At 39.5% G+C, this 19,702-nt stretch overlaps 1 protein-coding gene across 1 annotated transcript in view; it reads right to left on the bottom strand.

Annotated features, from left to right (window-relative positions):
• Nucleotides 1-419: 419 nt before the first annotated feature.
• Nucleotides 420-19,702, bottom strand: part of Wdr75 (WD repeat domain 75) — a 30,174-nt gene continuing 10,891 nt past the window's right edge. Inside the window, 15 exon segments of the mRNA NM_001399180.1 lie at nucleotides 420-744; nucleotides 1,043-1,134; nucleotides 1,426-1,572; nucleotides 3,596-3,655; nucleotides 4,136-4,305; nucleotides 4,872-4,967; nucleotides 5,623-5,717; nucleotides 8,196-8,376; nucleotides 8,825-8,982; nucleotides 10,698-10,873; nucleotides 12,043-12,158; nucleotides 12,249-12,308; nucleotides 13,188-13,346; nucleotides 18,406-18,494; nucleotides 19,444-19,563. Of these exon segments, the coding sequence (NP_001386109.1) occupies nucleotides 540-744; nucleotides 1,043-1,134; nucleotides 1,426-1,572; nucleotides 3,596-3,655; nucleotides 4,136-4,305; nucleotides 4,872-4,967; nucleotides 5,623-5,717; nucleotides 8,196-8,376; nucleotides 8,825-8,982; nucleotides 10,698-10,873; nucleotides 12,043-12,158; nucleotides 12,249-12,308; nucleotides 13,188-13,346; nucleotides 18,406-18,494; nucleotides 19,444-19,563 (1,924 nt within the window). The 3' untranslated portion in view covers nucleotides 420-539.

Here is a 19,702-nt window from a genome sequence, read left to right as displayed (position 1 = left end):
TAGAAATCCAGAGGTGACAAATGCATATACTCCACAACTGCTTATAAGGTCTGTCACAAACAGAGCTTTACAGAGCTTTCTTAAAAATCCTGACCAGAGGCTGGAGAGTTGGTAGTGGTTTAGATGACTTGCTGCTCTTGCAGAGGCCCAGGGTTTGATTCCCAGCACACTTACGCTGGCTCATTATCACGGATAACTACTTGATGCCCTTTTCTGATTTTCAGAAGCACAAGAGTAGCCAGTGGTACATACACTCAAGGAAACCATTCACACACAGAAAATAAAAAAAAATCTAAACAAACATGCTTGACCAGACCTGAAAGTGACAGGCCTATCATCAGACTACTGACTTGGGGGTCCAAGAAAGAAGTTCAGGGTTAGCCTAAGCAACGTATCAAGCAAATAAACAAACAAGCAAATAAACAAAAGACTTTTAATATTTTATCTTAAGAATAAAATAACTTTACAAAATTTGTGGAGTATTAACAGACAGTAAAAATTAAGTACAACACATCTCCATGTCATGCCACAGCCATGGCCTACAGAGCAGTTAGCCAGCTATAATCTACTTTTCTGAACTTTCTCAGCTCTTTCTCTTCAGACTTTGACAGCTGATGTATAGCATCTTCTCCCAAGTCTGGGTTACTTGTTTCCTTGGCTTTTTCAGTAAGATCATATTCTTCATCTGAATCATCACTTTCTTCGTTCCCCTCCATATCCACATCATCAGAAATTTCTTCAGCACTTTGATGATAAAAGAACATAAACACTGTTAGATATTTCTAAATCAGGTCTTTCTAATCAAAGACCCCACGTTGAAATACCATATAGAAGAAGCTCAACTGAAAACACTGTGATAAGTGCCCTTATGGAGCATGGGCCATAAAAAAAACCTAATGAACTTACAAAATGTGGAACCGTTAGCTCTTCACAGTGTTGAATGTAATAATTTTATGTCATTAACTACATTTCAAAGCTAAAATACAAATATGGTGGATGACATTCCCAAACAACTCAGAGGACAAACCATCTACATTCTTACCTTTTAGTCTCTTTAGACAGCAGCAGTGAGTTTACAAACAGAGTGCACAGAAAAGAAGCTGATGGCAGTACGTGAGCTGGGGTGTGAAGAAGCTATAGGCACACAGAAAAGTCACCATGTTATTAGAAAGATCACCCTTTGACATACTGTTGTTTTACCTGCTAGTACCTTTTATTCTAAATGCCCAGCCAAACACAAAAGGCTTCCCTGAAGAAAAACCAAACCAAAGCAATAGTACTTCCGGCTTCCCCCACCGTGCAGCCCCATCTCCTCACCCAGGTACAGGAGAGAATCAGCCCCCTAAGGTTCCTTACTTGTCTGGACACAAGAGGAAATCACTGTATCTGTTCCGTCTCCCATGCTTTCCAGTACTGACCACTCACCTCAGTAATTGCAGGTATGTTCTCTGTTAAGGGAAGTTGTACCAGTTCACTCTCTGAAGTTTCAGTTGACTTTGTATCCTGCTGTTGCCTGTGTTTTCCCAATATAAAAGAAAATGGGGTCGTTGGCAAACTTTCTTCTGCCAGCAGCTGTATGGATGAAAGAGAAGAAGAAATTATCTCAATAAAAAAATGGAAATTCTTTGAACGGGTAAGTGCCACTGAACTATAAAACAATTCCGGTGAAAAGCTCCAAGTCACATAATGTTATTCTTGTGTCACAGACAAAGCAACTGATGCCCAGTGTCCCACTTTCTACATGGGAAAGCTAGCCACTGACGCTAATGAGAGAAGCATGGCTTCCTTGCTGGGGGTCACAGAGATCACAGGAACGTGTTTTTAAAGGCCATATGCTCATTTGGGCAAAGAACTGGGGCAAGGTCACACAGTGACAACCTGGAAGGATGAAATCTTAGTACAGTCAAAAGAACAACATTCTAAGACAACTGTTTGAAAAGCAAGGTATATATGTGTTGTTGATACACTAGACAAACTGCCCACAAAACAGGCAAAAACCAGACAGCATACAAGGATGGGAATTAAGCTGAATTCTTTTTAAAAACAAAAAAAAACTAACCAAACAAGAAAACAGAAACAAAGCCAGGGCAGTCGGGTGTATGAGAGGGGGTTAGTAAATATCCCTGAGTCAGTTATCATTCAAAGCTCTGCTGGAATGTCCACACTCATGGACAGGAAAGATGGAGTGACTTAATGAGTAATGCCTACCTTGACTTCCCAATGTAAAATCCCAAGATGCACCTCGCTCACCTTCCTCTATCTCCAACCCTGGCATACATCTTACTTTCTAATGTCCTACATGTTTTGCTGACTTCCTGCTTGTTGCTTAACATCTGGATCTTCCTATCCACCCATCTTTTTACAGACAAGGTTGTTTTGCTAACATACCCCAGTTGTATATAATAGTCCCTGGCAAATAGCTAATCACTAACAAACAAAGCGTTGTGAGTAAATTCAGTGAGTTTTCAGAAGAAATTAAATAAGCTATGGTAAGTGGTCAAAGATAAAGACCATTAGAAGCTACATACTCTTAGGCCACCACCTTCACAGGGCTGAGAAAGTGGTTTTCAGTTTACATTTATGCCTAACTAATCAACAAGTAAGAAAGAATGAAGAATACTGCCCAAGCCCAAGACCCTTGAGTGCAGCAAGGTGTTAACCCATGTTTGATCAGGACAGGCTTCACCAAGGCAAGTATGTGAGCAAAGAACGAAAATCTGTGGGATCTAGTATCATGGCGGTGAGATGAATCCCGAATGCTGAGCAAAGGCCCTAGGAAGAGCACTGTGTAGCACACAACCAGTCCAGACTGAAGTAACCATGGAACGTTCTCTGACCTAAAAGAATACCTATGCGCCTGGAAAATCCTGAAAAAATTAATTTGGATAAAGCCTGAAGTAGAATTAAATAACAAAACAAAACACAACAAAACACCCAGCAAATGGGGAAAAGAGACAGCAGTAATTAACTTCATGAAGGAAAAAGTTGATCACAAAAACAAAGTATGTGGCCTGCCTGGCTATGAATGCATTTCTATGTTAAGGCAATACAAACTTTCAGCTTTAAGAACTTTAATAAACTCAAAAGATAACTAAATCCAGAATCCAGAATCTAAACACACTCTTAGAGATATGAGACCCAAGCTAGTGAATAAAACTCTAACCACAGTGACACGAAGTTTCTGTAACGATGATCTAGAGCTGTCCCTTAGTGTTTACAGAGGGACAGAAAACATTGTTCCAGAAAACAACGCAGACAACGAAACCCAAGCGCCTTAGCGGAGTAGGCTGGGTTTCATTCAAATGTAAGCTAAGCACATTCACCCATCTACGCTGGCTTGTGCCACCCCATCCCATCTACAAATTGACTGCTTAGCCAAGTCCATTCCACAAATCAGACATGGTCAATTGACTGGCTCTTTAAAACACAAGGCTTTTACTACTCTAACTGTTAGAGGAGCAGAGCACAGTTTACAGGTATGCACGAGTCCATTCTTAGAGCTCAGCAAGACACGTTTGTCACAGCTGAATTCTAAAAGCTAATTTTCTTTAGAAAGACAACACAGCATGAACCATAAACAGATAAGTCTGCCTACCTGTTTGCTTGTTGGTGTGAGTTTCTCTTCAGCATACTTTGTACTGAATGTTAATAAGCACTAAAAAGACAAATCAGTTAATGGAACAAAATATACATTAGGAGGCACAAATGAAATAAAATTATACACTGTCTTAAAATGTCAATTTTTTAATTTTGATATAAACATCTGCCCAAAGACTTAAATTTCTTTGAAAGGTTCTGTGGGAATTATAAGACCATGTTTTGAGAAAAATGTAAAACCCAGTAACAAAATAAAAGCTACCAGCTTCTTCAACAGCAAATCAAATGATAAAACTAGGGGAACACACTAATAAATGAATTAAAGTAATTTTGGGGCTTAGTGCTTTCCTTCTGTCAACACGAAGCTTCCAGGTGTAGGGTACAGTGCTAATACAATCACATTCTTAACACTGCTGTATTGACATTTATTTGACCATTTCTTTTGAGAAACAGACCTTTAATGAAAGAGTTCTACTAAAACAAACTTTCTAAAATTATTTCTATAAATAGGCCACCCCTTTGGAGGTAGACAGTTTACCTGTGATTCAGTTAGGAAGTAAAACTGGGATCTATTTAGCCACTGGTGAGCTTCTGAGGTGAATGATTCTGGGACATCTCGTGGAACAAACACTCCCCACTGGACTTTCTCTCTGGAGACATTCTTTTGAATATACAGTGGCCTTGGCTCGCTAGGTTTAAATACAAACACTAAAGGGGAAAGACAGACAGATGGCACTTTACCTGGGAGGAATATTCATTCTTGCCTCAGGCTGGCAGATGACACTAACCCCGTGCCCAGCCCACAGAGTAAATGGCCCCGTTCACACTGCTTCAATGCTGTTGCTGCTACTGTCTGACAGGCGTCTACTGAGAGCCTAGTATGCACCAAATAGGTTAGGAATGAGGACTAAAATTTGAAAACGAAAAGGGGTTCTGTTCCATAGACCAGGGTCTGTACAAGACAGAACACTATACAAATGTTTTGTCTGGAGTACTAAGAAAGAGATGCAGACATTGACTCAGAAGCAGAGACGTCCAGTTAAGAGCCAGGGGGGGCGGGGGGGGGGTTCCTGAAGCCTCAGAGGGAACTGGAGCGCTCCCAGCAGTGTGAATGCATGAATTATAGATGCTGGGTAAGAGAGGACGGCAGGCGCCAGACGGACAGCTGCATATGAATTTCTGACTCAGAGCAACTAAGCTGCAGCTCATACTAAAAACAGTACAGAGAAAGCCTAGGCAAAGGGCCGCGTGCTACTAGAGAACTTCGTACTTACGATCTGAGCCTTCTGAAGACCGAGCCACTGCGGCGATGTGGTCCGAGTAAGGGTCGGCTTCCATAACTCTGACATTCAGTTTCGCACTCCACTGCACTGTGAGAAGAGTGATACACTTCTGAGAAGAGGTTCAGCAGGAGCGCAGGTCTGTACCACAGGGGCTCTGCATCTTTCTGGGGACAGCTCAGTGTTATGCTTACATAGGATTTATGATTTCAGTAATAATATAACACACACTGACACTGTGGAGGCTTCAGTGACGTGTGCAGCAGGAAGCAGAGCTGCAAAATGAACTTCAGTTCCTTCCACACACTGCGTTAACGTTAGGTTCATTCATAACCAGAGTGGCTGATGCTTCTCTGTTCTTCCTAAATGTGGGTGACAGAGACTACCATCCACATTTATTAGGAAATAACATCATACCTTCACCGTGCCCACATCAGTAAAATGCCACCAAAGCCTCATTTCAGGAGCACTGTGACAGACTACTTTCAAGCACTACACAGTCTGGGATCCTGCGTACAATCAACAGAGCTCTTCCTCAACTTGTGAAGATAAGTGTGGATCCCTTCACGCTGAGTACAACGGGCACAGCTGCCTGATTATTTACAATCTGTAACTCACTACCAGCCACTGACTTAAAACTTCTGGTCAAGCAAAAAACTATATATTATAGGGGTAAAGATATGAAAACAGAGTCCTCAATTCCTACAAGGTCGAAGTCTAACTGCTGTGTCCCACATGGGCTTACTTGAACAGCTGAGCAGATTCCAACAGCAGAGGAGGTTATTCTCAGTGGTGCCGAGAAGATACTTTGAGCACGTCAGTCTTCCAAAGCAAAGGTGCCTAGGTCAAAACCACAAAGATCAGCAGCTCCAGTTCATTTCATTACAAAGTGGCTTGTATCAGAAAAGCTTGTATCTTGTACTCTCTCCCAGAGAAATAGCTGATTATAAACTGTTTTTAGATGATTAGCAGTACAAGCTAAGAGCCAGATAACAAACTCATGGTTCTGAGTAATTAAAAGGGTGTTTTTGAGATAGTTCAATTAGAAATGGCCTAGAGTAGTCAAGGCCTAACAGTTCAGAAATGCTTTGTGTAGTCAGATGGTCTTCAAAGGCCTCAGAAGTCCACAGAATATGATGTTTATGGACATTTCTTTATTAAAGATCATTTGATTTTTAATAGGCCCATCTTTAAAAGACTTGTCTGCTCCTGACAACACCCTTTCTTGGATTCTAAGAAGAAACTGAGCATCAGTGGAGTTGCTCCAATTGTGCTGAGACAGCCACTGGGCAAGAATTGCCTCAATTCATCTACAGACAAATACTGTCCAGAAAAAGTACAAATTATGCAGAATTGTCAACTGATAATGTCCGGCAAGACAGGATAGTCAGCCCTTCAAAATTCTGCATTACAAAGGTCTGTCAGATGACTGTGGGCCAGGAGGCTGATGCTCCGATGTTTTGAGGAATGGGATCTGTCCAGGGATCAGCAGTCTCTATAAATTGGCTAAGTTTTGGAAGCCATGTTTTGTGCTTCTCGTAATTTCAGGTAATATTAGTAGTTTTCAGATTTCTGATGGAGTTGAATACTAATTTAGTTTCATAGCCTACCCAAGCTAATTAACTTTGAGAAAGCATAGTCCTCTAGATGATTTTCTAATGGTAATAGTTTTATACACCTTATATTTGATGAAAAAAAATTTTTTTTTAAATTTAGAGGGATGTGTAGGATGATGTCAGTATGCATTAAGGCAGGTCAAGGATAAGGCAAAGCCTATCATTGGGTGAGAAGGAAAGGAAGGCGGGGAAAAAGTCTAGGAAGACTAATCTATATTTATAGATATATTGGTCATTCTCAGATTTCTGACAGGATTGAAGACTGATTATCGTCTTACAGCCTACTCAGGCTGTTTAACTTTCAGAATATATATTTAATTAGATAGTTATCAGATAGTATACAAGCCAGCCAGGATATAACATGGATTTTTAAGCCTTTCTTAAGCTGGATTAGAAAACTAAATGTTTAACTGATAAATGTTGAACTGGGTGTTAGGTATAGTTTATACTTTTAAATTACAGAATGATAATAGTTGTGCTCAGCTGATATTTAAGAGAAAAGTTTTTTTTAGTTTTTTTTTTTTTAAATTAAACAGATATGGTGAAATGTAGGTTGATGTCATTATGCAGGTGAAGGCAGGTACAGGATAGAACGAGGCCTGTCACTGGACGAGAAGGAAGGATGGGCGGGAGAAAAGTTTGAGAGGGAGAGGAGGCTAGAGCGAGAGAGAGGAGCTGGGAGAACATGGTGGCAGATGTTAATATTCCTCTCTGTGCATAGTTACAGGTTGTTATGATTATTCTTAAGAGATGGGTGTGTACAGGATTTTGTGTTGTCTAGATGGGAAATTATATCTTATCAACTGGATCACAGGATATCATGTGGTGTATTCTTTCAAGTAGCAACTTAATTGAGTTAAAGAGAGTATATGGTGGCGGGACACATCGGGCCACCACGGAATTGGGATGTGTATGCCTGGCATGGTAACAACTTGCCCTTGGGAGTAGATGGGCAGAGAGATTGCTGCCTGGGTCAGAAGTACTTGGGGGGCATCTTGGAGCCACTGAGATAAATTAATGCTAGTTCCAATGGCCCATCAGAGCCAGAACTAGCGAGAGAGCATGACCGCCCACCAGGGTACACGGGAACCCGGTTCCTCCATTTTTTATTTGTACCACAACATAATGCTATGATTAACTAACTCTCTTACACACCGTATTCATGTAACAATCCACGTAACACAGAACATTTATGTAAAATACACCTTGCCAGTTAACAAAACCTTATTTTATCCTTTTTACCTACAAAAAGGAAATTCGTACTCAGAAACTTTTACAAAGCAAATTCAAAATCAGATAGATTTCAAATGTGATAAAATTAGCCACCTATTATTTTGTCCTCAGGTTTGGGAACCAGAAGAACTGGTTTGATGTTTTTAAGGGCATAAAGACTGGCACACCAGGATCAACCAAGGCTAGCATAGCCTTACTTTCTACACAATACCCCCATGAAAGTGTTTACTATACTGAACAAAGCTGGGCGCAAAAGTTCAATGTTAGTTCCAGTTTAAGAAATGCTTATAAATTGCTCATGAACTCACAAGTTACAGTTTCTCAACATTTTGATTAACTTCTTACCCTTATTCCCAAGCAAACTATCAATTACCTCTTTGGGAAACACATACATTATCATTGAAGCTTAAATACTTTTTAAATTAAAAATGCACAATACATTGGTAGCAACACAAACTAATTTACCTACCTAATTTTCCCAGCTCGTTGGCAGAATGTACATTTTAGTTCCCATGTTTCTGAATCCCATATTGTAACTATTTCCTCGAAACTAACTGCTAGTAAGGAGCCATCTTCAGAGAAACAACAATTGGTTGCTTGATACTTATGGTAACTACCCACAAAGTCACAAGTCCAGCCAATGGCTTTTTCTGGGGAAAAAGAAACCATAACAAAATGGTATAAATATGAAATAATGTAGAGAGACAGGTTATAAGCATGAAGTTAAATAAAGAAAACAAAACATAACAAAACCCCAAAATCCCCACAACTGTTCTAAGTTAAAAGTGTAACCCACTCACTGGTATTTTTCCCCTTCCTGGAGACCTTGAGCTCCCTCTAGTGGAGAAAAGAGGGACCTAGAGGCAAGAGCCCTTTAAGCTGCACCAAGCAGACACAAAATGCCCACCCACTTCCCCAAACCAGATTCTCGTGGAAAGGTATGTAAAAATTTAATATGAAAAATAGTTGTTGAAATTAAGCAACCATTTATAGAACTTAGCAAAGTGGAAAACACCTTCTCAAAAAGGACATAAATGCAGATATAGATACGTCACTTCTTAAAACTGTAATTTTTCAACACAATCTGAATGAACTTACTGTATATATCAGAGTCATCTGTTAATACCCACACTTTGAAATGGCCATCTCTGCTAGCTGTGACCAGTATGGGTTTTTCATAGTTTTCTGCATTATTGAAACAGAGAGCTGTGATGTGGTCATCATGTGGCATAGAGATCTTTGTGTTAAGAACAAACCTAGTTGAAAGAAAACCACAAGTTCATTCTCAGAGAAGACACGGTATGCTAACACTCTGCACATTATGTAATAGCTTCAGAATGGGCAGCTGATACATTATTACCCCAAATGACAAATACCCACATTCTGTCTATAACTCTCAAGACAAGTTCCAACATCACCCGGGGTGACTCAAATACTGAGCATTATATACAGTGGCCAGCTCATTGGGAAAAAAGAATATAAAACAAATCATAGCTGACAGCTATTCATCCCATAGCCTCTGTGGGATAAATACACAGAACATAGGTCTGGCTTCTGCTAAAAACGGACAAAAATAAAAACAGAGAAAAAGAGTGGCTGTGAAAGGCTCCATTTATATTGTGAAAACATGAACTAAATGACCTATTTAAACTGTCCCCTCATCAACAATGCTTGCTATGTCCTTAGAGTACAAGAACAGCAAACAGAATGCTTCCGTATTAGGAGCCGGTATAAGAGAAAGGACCAATAGGAATCACTTAATTCTGGGCCTCTTTTCTCATCTGTGAAATGGGCAAAGGCTTAGACGTACTGCCTCAGTCTGCTAACCTAGGCCTAGTCATGGAAGCGTCTAGCCTCTCACCTAGACCTAGAATGTTTTCAGCCTCTGAGACTTACTGCTAAATAAGGTTATCCTTCCTATTTCTTTCTGAACTCTGGCTGGCTGGTTCAATTCAGTTGTTCTGGTTCAAAACTCTTCTCCAAGCTGACTGATTCAATCTGGCTTCTTTGTCTGCCTCTGACTTTTTGTTCTGCTTGGCCTCCAACTAACTCTAGCAATCTGTTTTAATCTTTTGGCTTCTCATTCTCCGGCTGGTCTGTCTTCACATGTGTCTAGCTTGTTCTCTCTCTCTGCAACCCTGTCTCTGTTCCAGTAATACTGCCTCCTACTTCTTTTCTCTGCCTGCCTCTCTGCACTTCTCTCTTAAGTAGCTTCCCTTTTCTCTATCTTCCCCTGAATGTTCAGCATATCCTATCACGTTCAAACATGGGTGCTTTCTTCTACAAACTAACTTTACCTTCACTGCTTGGGATTAAATGTGTGTACTAAGGGTCTGTCTGTATTCCAGCCAGAGGGACTTAAAGGTGTGTGCTAAGGCTGAGTCACATTACAACTACAAACAGTTTTTTTCAGTAAATAACACAATCTTGGGATTCACAGTGTGATCAAATATCCTGTAATACCTTAGGCTACAATATTCTTTAGAAATTTATCAAGCCAGGCTTGGTGGTACATGCCATGAATCCCAGCATTTGGGAGGCAGAGACAGGCTGATCTGAGTTTGAACTAGTCTGGTCTAGTTAGCAAGTTTCAGAGTGACCCTGCCTCAGAAACAAAACAAAACAAAAACCTGGCACAAAGACTCAATGGCAGTTCTTCAAAAAAGTAGTGGGTCATTTACCAGAACACGAGACACATGTCTATGCTCTCCCTTGACAGTGGTGGAAGAACCATGGCACATTTGGATTCTAGTTCTGGACTTGCCTCAAAATGTGTTATGTTGTGGGGTTACAACTCTTTCTCATGTGTCATCTTTTATGTGATGACATGGCATGACCTACACTTTTTCAATGCTTTCTAAAAACAGAAGGCCAAGACCAAAGCTTTACTGTTAGAATGCAACAACAGAAACACTGACAGTTTTAACTATAAAACAGAAACTCAAGCGAAGTGGCCACACAATGGGCTTACCCTTGGGTCTTCTTGCTGTAGTTCCACAGTTTCATTTGCAGCTCAAGCTCATTTTCATTTTCTTGCCGTTGTTCAACTGTTGCCAACCAAGAACCAGAGCAGCCAAAGGCAGCCTTCGTTAGTTCAATTTGGATTAGACCCTGGTCATTGATGTACTCTTGCTGTATGATATCTAGCTGACAAGGTTAAAAAGTCCAAAGTGTTATTAATGTAAGTATCTTTTATTTACAGTCATACTTTTCTCTAAGAAAAGCTTTATAGAAAACCTCAGGGCTAAATTATCAAATACTTCAAAGAGTAACAAACAAACAAACGAATGACTAAATAAAAAGAGATAAGCAATGATGGTTCAAGAAGACTAGCTTTCTAATTATGACTGACTCCTTAATCCCTTAAAATGGGTTTCCTTGTGTTTGGTAAGAAAATAAAGTGGTTGAGGAGCCCTCATATGAAAAGCTAGATTCAAATGTTCAAAATGTTCTTTTGATGTTGACAATGTTCACAAAGATGCAAGAGATATTTTGGGACTAGGACCTGAGTCTATACATAGCCAGCCTATGGGTGATTTTATCTAATAGTTTCAGCATTGTGCTATGATATGTCTTCACATGAGCTTAGGCATGGGATTTTCCTCTTGTGGTGTCAGAGAGGTGCTCAGAATTTTTAGATGTGGGAACACTTAAGACTTTGGATTTTGGCCAGGTGGTAGCAGTGTATGCTTTTAATCCCAGCACGAAAGGCAGGCAGATCTCTGAGTTCAAGGCAAGCCTAGTCTACAGAGTGATTTCCAGGATAGTCAGGGCTACACAGAGAAATCCTGTCTCCAAAAAAAACCAAACAAATAAAAAAAGACTGGATTTTGAGATTAGGGGTGCCCAACTGTATTAAGTGTAGTAGTACGTGCCCTTATAGTAAATGTGGTGGTGCAGGAGTGTTTCCATATCCAATTTTATAGGATATGGAAAGAAAATGTTAGCTACCATGACAGTCATCTACAAAGAGTAATGCAGGGCACAAGAAAAGGGATTGCGTGGCAGTACTGACGTATTCCTGTGTAATCTACTCTAAACTTTAATGTTGGCATGTTAGACAGTTTTACCACACAGCAGACACAGATTTGTACTGTCAGTCCACACATGCTCAATCCTTTATCACTGTGACTCAGGGCACACGTGTGGACAGCATCAACTGCATTAAAGTAATCACAGAAAGTATCAGCTGTGTTCAAGGACAAATGCACAGGATCGATCAAGTATTAGGAGCTTCCAAATAACCACACAACCTCAGAAGTACTATAAAGAACTTTCACTTGTTTTAAAGCTTAGTTTATGGATTAAAATCTTACATTATATAACTGCTTATCACTCTGGAGAGAATAAAACTGCAGGTGACCAGGCTTTCCATTCAAAACTAAAGCTTTGGTTCTTGGGTCAACCATCAAACCAGTGGATATACTCCTATCTGTAAAAGAAGTGACAGATAGTGGTTGAAATAAGAGCAGCAGACACTCGTCGGAAGCAGGGTCCCCTTATCCACTTGAGACTGCAGTACCTTTCACTAGGCCTTGAATCACTGCAGACGCATCAAGATTTCGGTGAATAACTGTTATCTCTGTTTAGAACAGGGAGGAAAATAATTAAACATGAAGAAGTCAGAATATTAAGGTAACAAGGATCACATCTTTATGTTACTTAATATGCCAGAAAACAGACAATCCAGTAAATTCAACTAAATCAGTGTTTCTAGAAAATCAAAACTATAGTTTAAAAGTTAGTTGAACAATTATGAATGCGGATAGAAGTTTCTGTTAAAGTCACTAACTTTAACAGAATTTTCAAATTATGTGTGTTCATGTCTGTCTGTCTGTCTGTCTGTCTGTCTGTCTGTCTGTCTGTCTATGCATGTGCATGTGAGTGCAAGTGCTCGTGGAAGCTACACGAGGATGCTAGGTTCCCAAAACTGGAGTTATGGGCGGTTGTGAGACGCTTGATGTGGGTGCTGGGAACTGAGTAGGGTTCTTGGGAAGATAGTACATCTATCAACCTCTGAGCTCTCTGTAGCCCAGTCTACGCGTTACAGTCTGTACTCATGAACAGACTGTTAATGTACATGGGGAGAAACGGGAAGAGAAGGTGGGAAGAACAGCAAGCCCCCCTGCTTCATCACACGCTATGTAGCATTCACGTGAAAATGTCATTGTTTATGAAAGTGGGAAGGCCCACTTAAAACCCACCTTCCATTTTAAAAGATTCTGAAAATATAAATGGCACAGCAACGAACAAACAAATTTAGCTTTATGTTTTCATAAAAACAATTTTGAAAATGATGGATCTGGTGTTATCTGAGGCTAGAAAGGAGTAATGAAAAAAAAAAAAAAAACCACACAGTGAATCTCTACTATTTTCAACTATTTTAGATCGTCCCTTTATTTCCCATTCAGAGGCTGGTGACTAACTGTAGCACTCCTCACGACGGGAGATTTAGACTTACTGTTGTCAGAGTGAGACGTGCAGAACAAATCTCCCGCGGGTGAGACAGAGATGTGCTCAATAGCAGATCCTAATCGCGGAAGGAACTCTTTGTTCTTCTCTGACCCGTCTCTCCACTCCACAAGCACACACTCCTGCCCACCACTCAGCAGACTGGTGCCTTTGTGGCCAAAGAAATAAAAAATGGTAGAGTTTGAAGAAAAACAAAACAAAACTACACACACACAAAAAAGTGTCTTATATCATGTTTAACTGGTTTTATTTATTATCTCTAAGCTTTAGTTTAATTTTAATTTACATAGCTGAGCTTACACACAGGGTACAATACGATGCTTATATACATATATAGTGTAACACAGACCATATAACTTGAACAACTACCTCCTTGGACATTTATCTATTCCTTGTGATGAAACAATCAAAAATCTTCTTTTATAGTTTCAATACTAGTAGCAAGAGCTATCCTACTGTGCGACAGAGGAAACCAAGCAAAGATGACCTACACATAAAATATTTGTCAATCACAAATCTGATAAGGGGTTAATATTTATAAAATATAAAGAATTCAATTAATTCAAAAGCATGAATACAATTGAAGAATGAACAAAACAACCTTAATAGATATTTCCCAGAAGATATACAAATAACCAACATGTGCATGAAAACTTCTTCCACATTAGTAACTATCAGAGAAATCCACACAAACATCCAAAATGAGGTAGTGCCCGACTCTAGTCAGTCTGTAATGAGGCAGTCTTACATAGGGTCCTTATGGAAACAATGTCTACATTGCACTTAGCAAGTTCACTCTGGTATACAGCCAACTGAAATGAAACCAGAATTCTGTAGAAAGTAACTTATTACCATCAAGCACCAAAACTTGGGCTCAATGATATCAACTAGCTGTGATTAGCCAAATAAAACAAAGCACTATTTACAATACTGCAGGGTCAGCAGCTCCAGGAGAAGACAGGATTTAGTAATATAAAGTTTGTAGTGTGTATTGTATGCTAATGATCATTCCTTGCTGTGAGATACCATGAGATGGGCAGAGGCCACAGTATAGAAAGGAATGAAGAGAAAGTGCAGACTAGATTAGGAGAGAACAAAGATACTATGTGAAACATATGAATAAATTATACATACACCAGCATCCCAAAACCACACAGTATTATTATTATTATTATTATTATTATTTTTAGGAGGTGAGTCAAAAGAGGGTAAAGAAGGTCAATAAATAGCCAGTTTTTCATCTGTAGAGTTAAATCCTCTTCTTTCCCTCTGGCCTCAGCCTTAGGTCACAATAGTACTCTTGAAGACACCAGGCACTGTTCCCCAAATCCAAAGCTTCATTAGGCTGAATTTACCTTCTACTTCCTAGGCTCTAAGGAGCTAACCCTAAGAAAACTACAAGCATCCAGAGCACACAGAGCCAACTAAGACCTGTCCTATTAAGTTTCCAGGAAACAAGACAAATCACTTTCCTGCCTTCCTTTGAAGACACATTATCTTCCCTACCATCCTATCAGAATACGGATATAACTGACATAACTTTCAGCACATGGGCCTGAGGGCGCTCAAAGTAAAAGGCACAACATACTTATTCGAAGGTTTTTTTTTTTTTTTTTTTTTTTAACTTCTTCCTGTGTCTGTTATACATTCAACAAGGTCTGAATTTAAAACAGGGAATTAAACAGCCAGTCTGTCAGTTAAGAACAAGACCTTCTAAATTACACCTAGTTGAAATTTCACTTAATAGCCAGTATTTTTATGTTAGTCACCATCTTAAACCCTCTCACTTCCTTCATCTGGGAAAGGAGAGTTAACAACACATACTTCACTGACTCAAAGAGAGATGATGGAAAACTGTGGCAGCTGTTTCCCTCTGATAAAGGGCAGCGTATCACCCACTACAGCTTTATTAGATTACTTCACAACTGGGCTATACTTTACATAGGTTCTTCATGTCAGGAAAAATGAGTACAGGTGTATACATTGGAATCTTGCAAGGTAAATTACACACTATTATGCTGAGCAAAGCCTCAACAAAGGTAAACAAAGGAGAGATTCAAGGATAGAAGGGAATACAGATAAGGGAATATAGATTTTGTCCGAGCCATGTGGGGATTTCTCCCTGTGGTTCTGTACCGATACAAAGAGCTTAGGATGAGAGGCAGAGAGACAGTAGGTAGACACTGCAAACATTAAGCTCCATAGAAGAGAGAAGTAAAAAAAAAAAAGAAAGAAAGAAAAAAAGAAAAGAAGAGTGAAGTTAGGAAGAATGAATGAAAAATTGCTTTAGAGAAGAAAAGTCTTGCCAGGACAATTCCTTGGGATCTTTGAACATGGTTTACTCATGGGATTTATTTCCCTGGTAGGACAAAGATAGAACCTAGAACAGTATGTAGACCTAGGTAATAAAATATTGAGGCATTCAATCTTAAAAAATTAGATGGAAGACAGAGGGTAGGTCGCCTAGCCTACCTACGTCAGACAGTAGAAATTTAGGCCTTGATCTCATGAAGGGCAGGGCAGGAGACAGAAGCACTGTCTCCTCAGCTAATATTTGCTCAGACTGCTTTATTTGCTTTGAATTGTTTTATTTATCAAAATGAGTGCGGTTCTGAGTTTGGTAGTTATATTAAAATTCCTCTGGGAGAGAGGTCCAGCTAAATGTTTAATGATTTCTGGTACTGGACCAAGGACTTTTGGAAGAGAGGTTTTGTTTTGTGTTGACAGGAAAGGAGAATAGGCTCTCAACCCTTTCCAAGTGATATGGATCAGATATGACAGGGGGACCCCTGAAGAGATAGAAAAACTGAGGAGATTCACACAGGACAGGGAAAGCTTCTTCCTGCCATCCTTCACATGGCATGAATGAGCCTATTATTACACCTGGCTAAAATGAACTCCTAAGAAGACAGCTGTCTTTCACCTGCTCAAACAAGGAGCAGAGTTTCAACCTTGACAGGACTGTGCACTCTGTACAATCCTTACAAATAACCCAATGGTACTACAATGTTGGTTGTGAGGTTCCCACGTTACAGAAGGCACAGCTTTGGCGAGATTCATCCTCAGAGATGCTAAACTGACTTGCTTGACGCCCTGCTTCTGGTTGCTCCCCAAAACAGTTTCAGGGATTGCCACGGATTCTAGGTCATCTTGTTTCATCCAACCTTTCAGGTGGATCTCATCAGAACTTTATTTAGTCAAGGCCTGAGCACTCTAAGCACACAGAGACTAGATAACAGATGCTAAAGCTAGCTTTCTTAAGTCTAACCAATTTTTCTAATTTTCCTACGTCTCCCCACTGCTTTAAAGAATTTTCATTGCCGCTATCCAGCAAGAAGTAGTTATGGAGAGTTGTCATCCTGGTCCTTTGCGTTTAGGTATCTGGTTATGGTTATTTTACAAATTACAAATTGGTTGTTTTAGTAAGGGCTAATTTAGAAATGGTCATAATTTTCAACAGGGAGGAAATAGATGGGGTGGATTACTAAATCTTATTCTTGAACAAAGCATTGTGTAGCCACAATTTTAATTGGTAGAAATCTTTATAACTGATACAAAAATTGAAGTTAAAATTTCTTACATTGGTAGAGAACTTATTTGGATACAAACTTAAGGTTTTCATTGGTGTGAATTTCTGATATTGATACAAAATATGAGATTAATGTTGTTATTCTTAGATAGGCACTTGCCTATGCAACTCATTTAAGAGTACAAAGCTTAGACCCAGTCTTCCTAATAGCTGCTATTACAAACTGCTTAGGTTGATTAAGTAATGCAAGTTAAGAGCCAGATAGCAAACTCATGGTTATATTTGATTCTGATTTAATTATAAGACGGTAGTTCCAATATTTTTCAATTAGAAATAGCTAAGAGTAGTCAAGGTTTGACAGTTCAAGAGACTTAACTTAGGCAATCTTCAGAAACATCAGAAATCCACAGAATATGACATTTAATGTTATTTAATCTTTTGACAACGAGACATGTTTGCTCTGGACAGTTTCCCCATTCTCCTACCAAAAAAAAAAAAAAAAATAAGAAAATAAAAAATAAATAAAAAATAAAAAAAATTGAGCATCTTTAACTCCAGGCAAGGTTGCTTATCATGGCAATGTAGCCACAGGGCAGAAATTGCCTATTTCAGCTGGAGACAAAAATATTGCCTGGGAAAAGGACACATTATGTGTCAACTGACAGCTCTGACAAGGCAGGGTAAGCAGCCTTTCATAATCCTGCTTTGCAGTGGTCTGTCAGATGATCCTGGGTCAAAGGCTGAAGAGTATTCGCTCCAATGCTATGAGAAATTAAGGGCTATCCAGGTAGCCAGCTGTCTCTGCAATTTTTTAGGTCTAAAAAGCTGTGTTCTGTGCTTTCTACATACCCAGGTAATGTTTAAGTCATTCTCAGATTTCCAGTAGGGTTGAAGACTTGTTATAGTCTCATAATCAAACTCAAGTTGTTTAACATAGAGAGAGAGGTTATAGAGTGGAAGACATGTTGTTACAGGCTAAACAAACATAATACAGGGATAGAATCATAATTCTTTAAGTTAGTAAGTTCTTAAGTTTATCTAATTGACAAATATGATGGATTGGATGTTAATTGTATATACTTTGTCTAGAAGTTTTTTGGACAGAAAAGGTGAAATGTAGGGGTTTAGATCTGATGTTAAGGTCCTATTCCCTAATTGGTTCTTGATCCATCAATAAAGACACTAGCGATGAATGACTGAGGACGGGAAGGGACACTTAGGAGTTGCATGGGAGCATTTAGGCAGAATTGAGAGAGCTGGAAGAGGAAGGAAGAAGCTGCAGGAGATAAAGTCAACCAACCATGTGAGCTTTTGGTTTTGAGTGGCCATTGCCTGGGGTGGCAGGAGAGGTTTAGCAGTGCTCAGCCACCGTGTTAGCTTGTGTGTGTGTTGTTTTTTTATCCATAGATTCAAGGGAATCTGGGTTGGGACTAGTAGCATGGGCGGTTCCCAGAACTTAGGCGGGGTAGCAAAAGCTACATGCAACAAAAGAGTGCTCACTATTTGACTCCTATAACTTGCCTCTTGTGACAGGGTCTCATTTCAAAGCTTAGGTAGGCCCTGAACTCATGGTGATTCTCCTGCCTTAGCCTTACAAACAATGGAATTATAGTTGTAAATTCCAACATTTGATTCAGATATTTCTAATATTTCTTTTAATTATGAAAGAGGCACTTACCTGTTACTGTAAAAGCCAAATCCATAACCATGTCATGGTGCCAATGTAAACATGTGTATGTGTATAGCTTATCATCATGAAAATTCCTCCTGTTGGAGAAAACAATGCTTTTTAAAATGTTTTTCCTCTTGTGTAATAGATCCTGATTACAGTTTCCCCTCCCTCCACTCCCAGCTCCTCCCACCTCCTCTACCATCTTGACCCATTCCCTTTTTGTCTCTGATTAGAAAACAAACAGGCTTCTGAGACAGTAATAAAATAAAATATAGAAAGATAAAACAGAAATGAACACATCAGAATTGGACCAACCAATGCAAACAAACACAAAGAAAAGTCTTCCAGAAAGAAGTTATTTAATGGAGACATCCCATTTAGGACTTAGAAAACAAACTTTTAACTTAACCTCAGATGTCAAATAGGAAACAATAGCGTGGGAAACCCAATAAACTAGTCTCAAGTGTTCTGGTATCAATATTTTAAAATACTTTGTTCTGGGCTGGAGAGATGGCTCAGTGGTTAAGAGCACTAACTGCTCTTCCAGAGGTCCTGAGTTCAAATCCCAGCAACCACATGGTGGCTCACCACCACTTGTAATGGGATCCGATGCCCTCTTCTGGTGTGTCTGAAGACAGCTACAGTGTGCTTATATATAGTAAATAAATAAATCTTAAAAATAAAAACTTTGTTCTTAGATGAACTTCTATAAGCAAAGTTTTCATGGCACTGTACCACCCACTATACACTTAGCATTGTCTCAGTTTCCTGTTTTAGATAAATGGCTAAGAACGAGGTTCTCAATAAAATGGTTCCAGGTGACACGGAATGCTTCTCTTTCTCCAAAAGCTTAAGGTTAGGAATCCTATGTGGCAGTATGATGGGAAGAGCGCAATGCGGGGAAATGGAGGGTGGGGGCAGAGCCAGTCCTCTGCTGCAGTGATGCTGCATGCTCTCTCATTTTGGAGCTAAAGACAGTGCTGCACTTCAGGATAAGTGTGAAGCAGTGCATATGTGATCCCATGCTTTCTGGAGCTCACTGACCAGAGGCGGATTTTGCCGTCCATGTGGCCAGATGCGATGCAATCTTCCTTTGGATGGCAGGCTACACATGTGAACTTGTTCCTTGCATTCTTCTTGTTTTTTGTTGATGGTAAAGTAAAACTAGGAACAAGAAAAACAAAAACTTTCCATTGGTTATGAATCAAGTGCTCTGTTTGGTAAATATTTACAGATGTACAGTATCAACTTCATATGACCAATGTCTGATCACGAGAACTTGCCAATGCACTGTGCTAAGTTT

The sequence above is a fragment of the Rattus norvegicus genome, chromosome 9 (assembly GCF_021556685.1).
Source record: "Rattus norvegicus strain SHRSP/BbbUtx chromosome 9, alternate assembly SHRSP_T2T, whole genome shotgun sequence".
Lineage (NCBI taxonomy): Eukaryota > Metazoa > Chordata > Mammalia > Rodentia > Muridae > Rattus > Rattus norvegicus.
The sequence above is the reverse complement of the archived record's forward strand: the minus strand, read 5'-3'. Positions and strand labels throughout refer to the sequence as shown.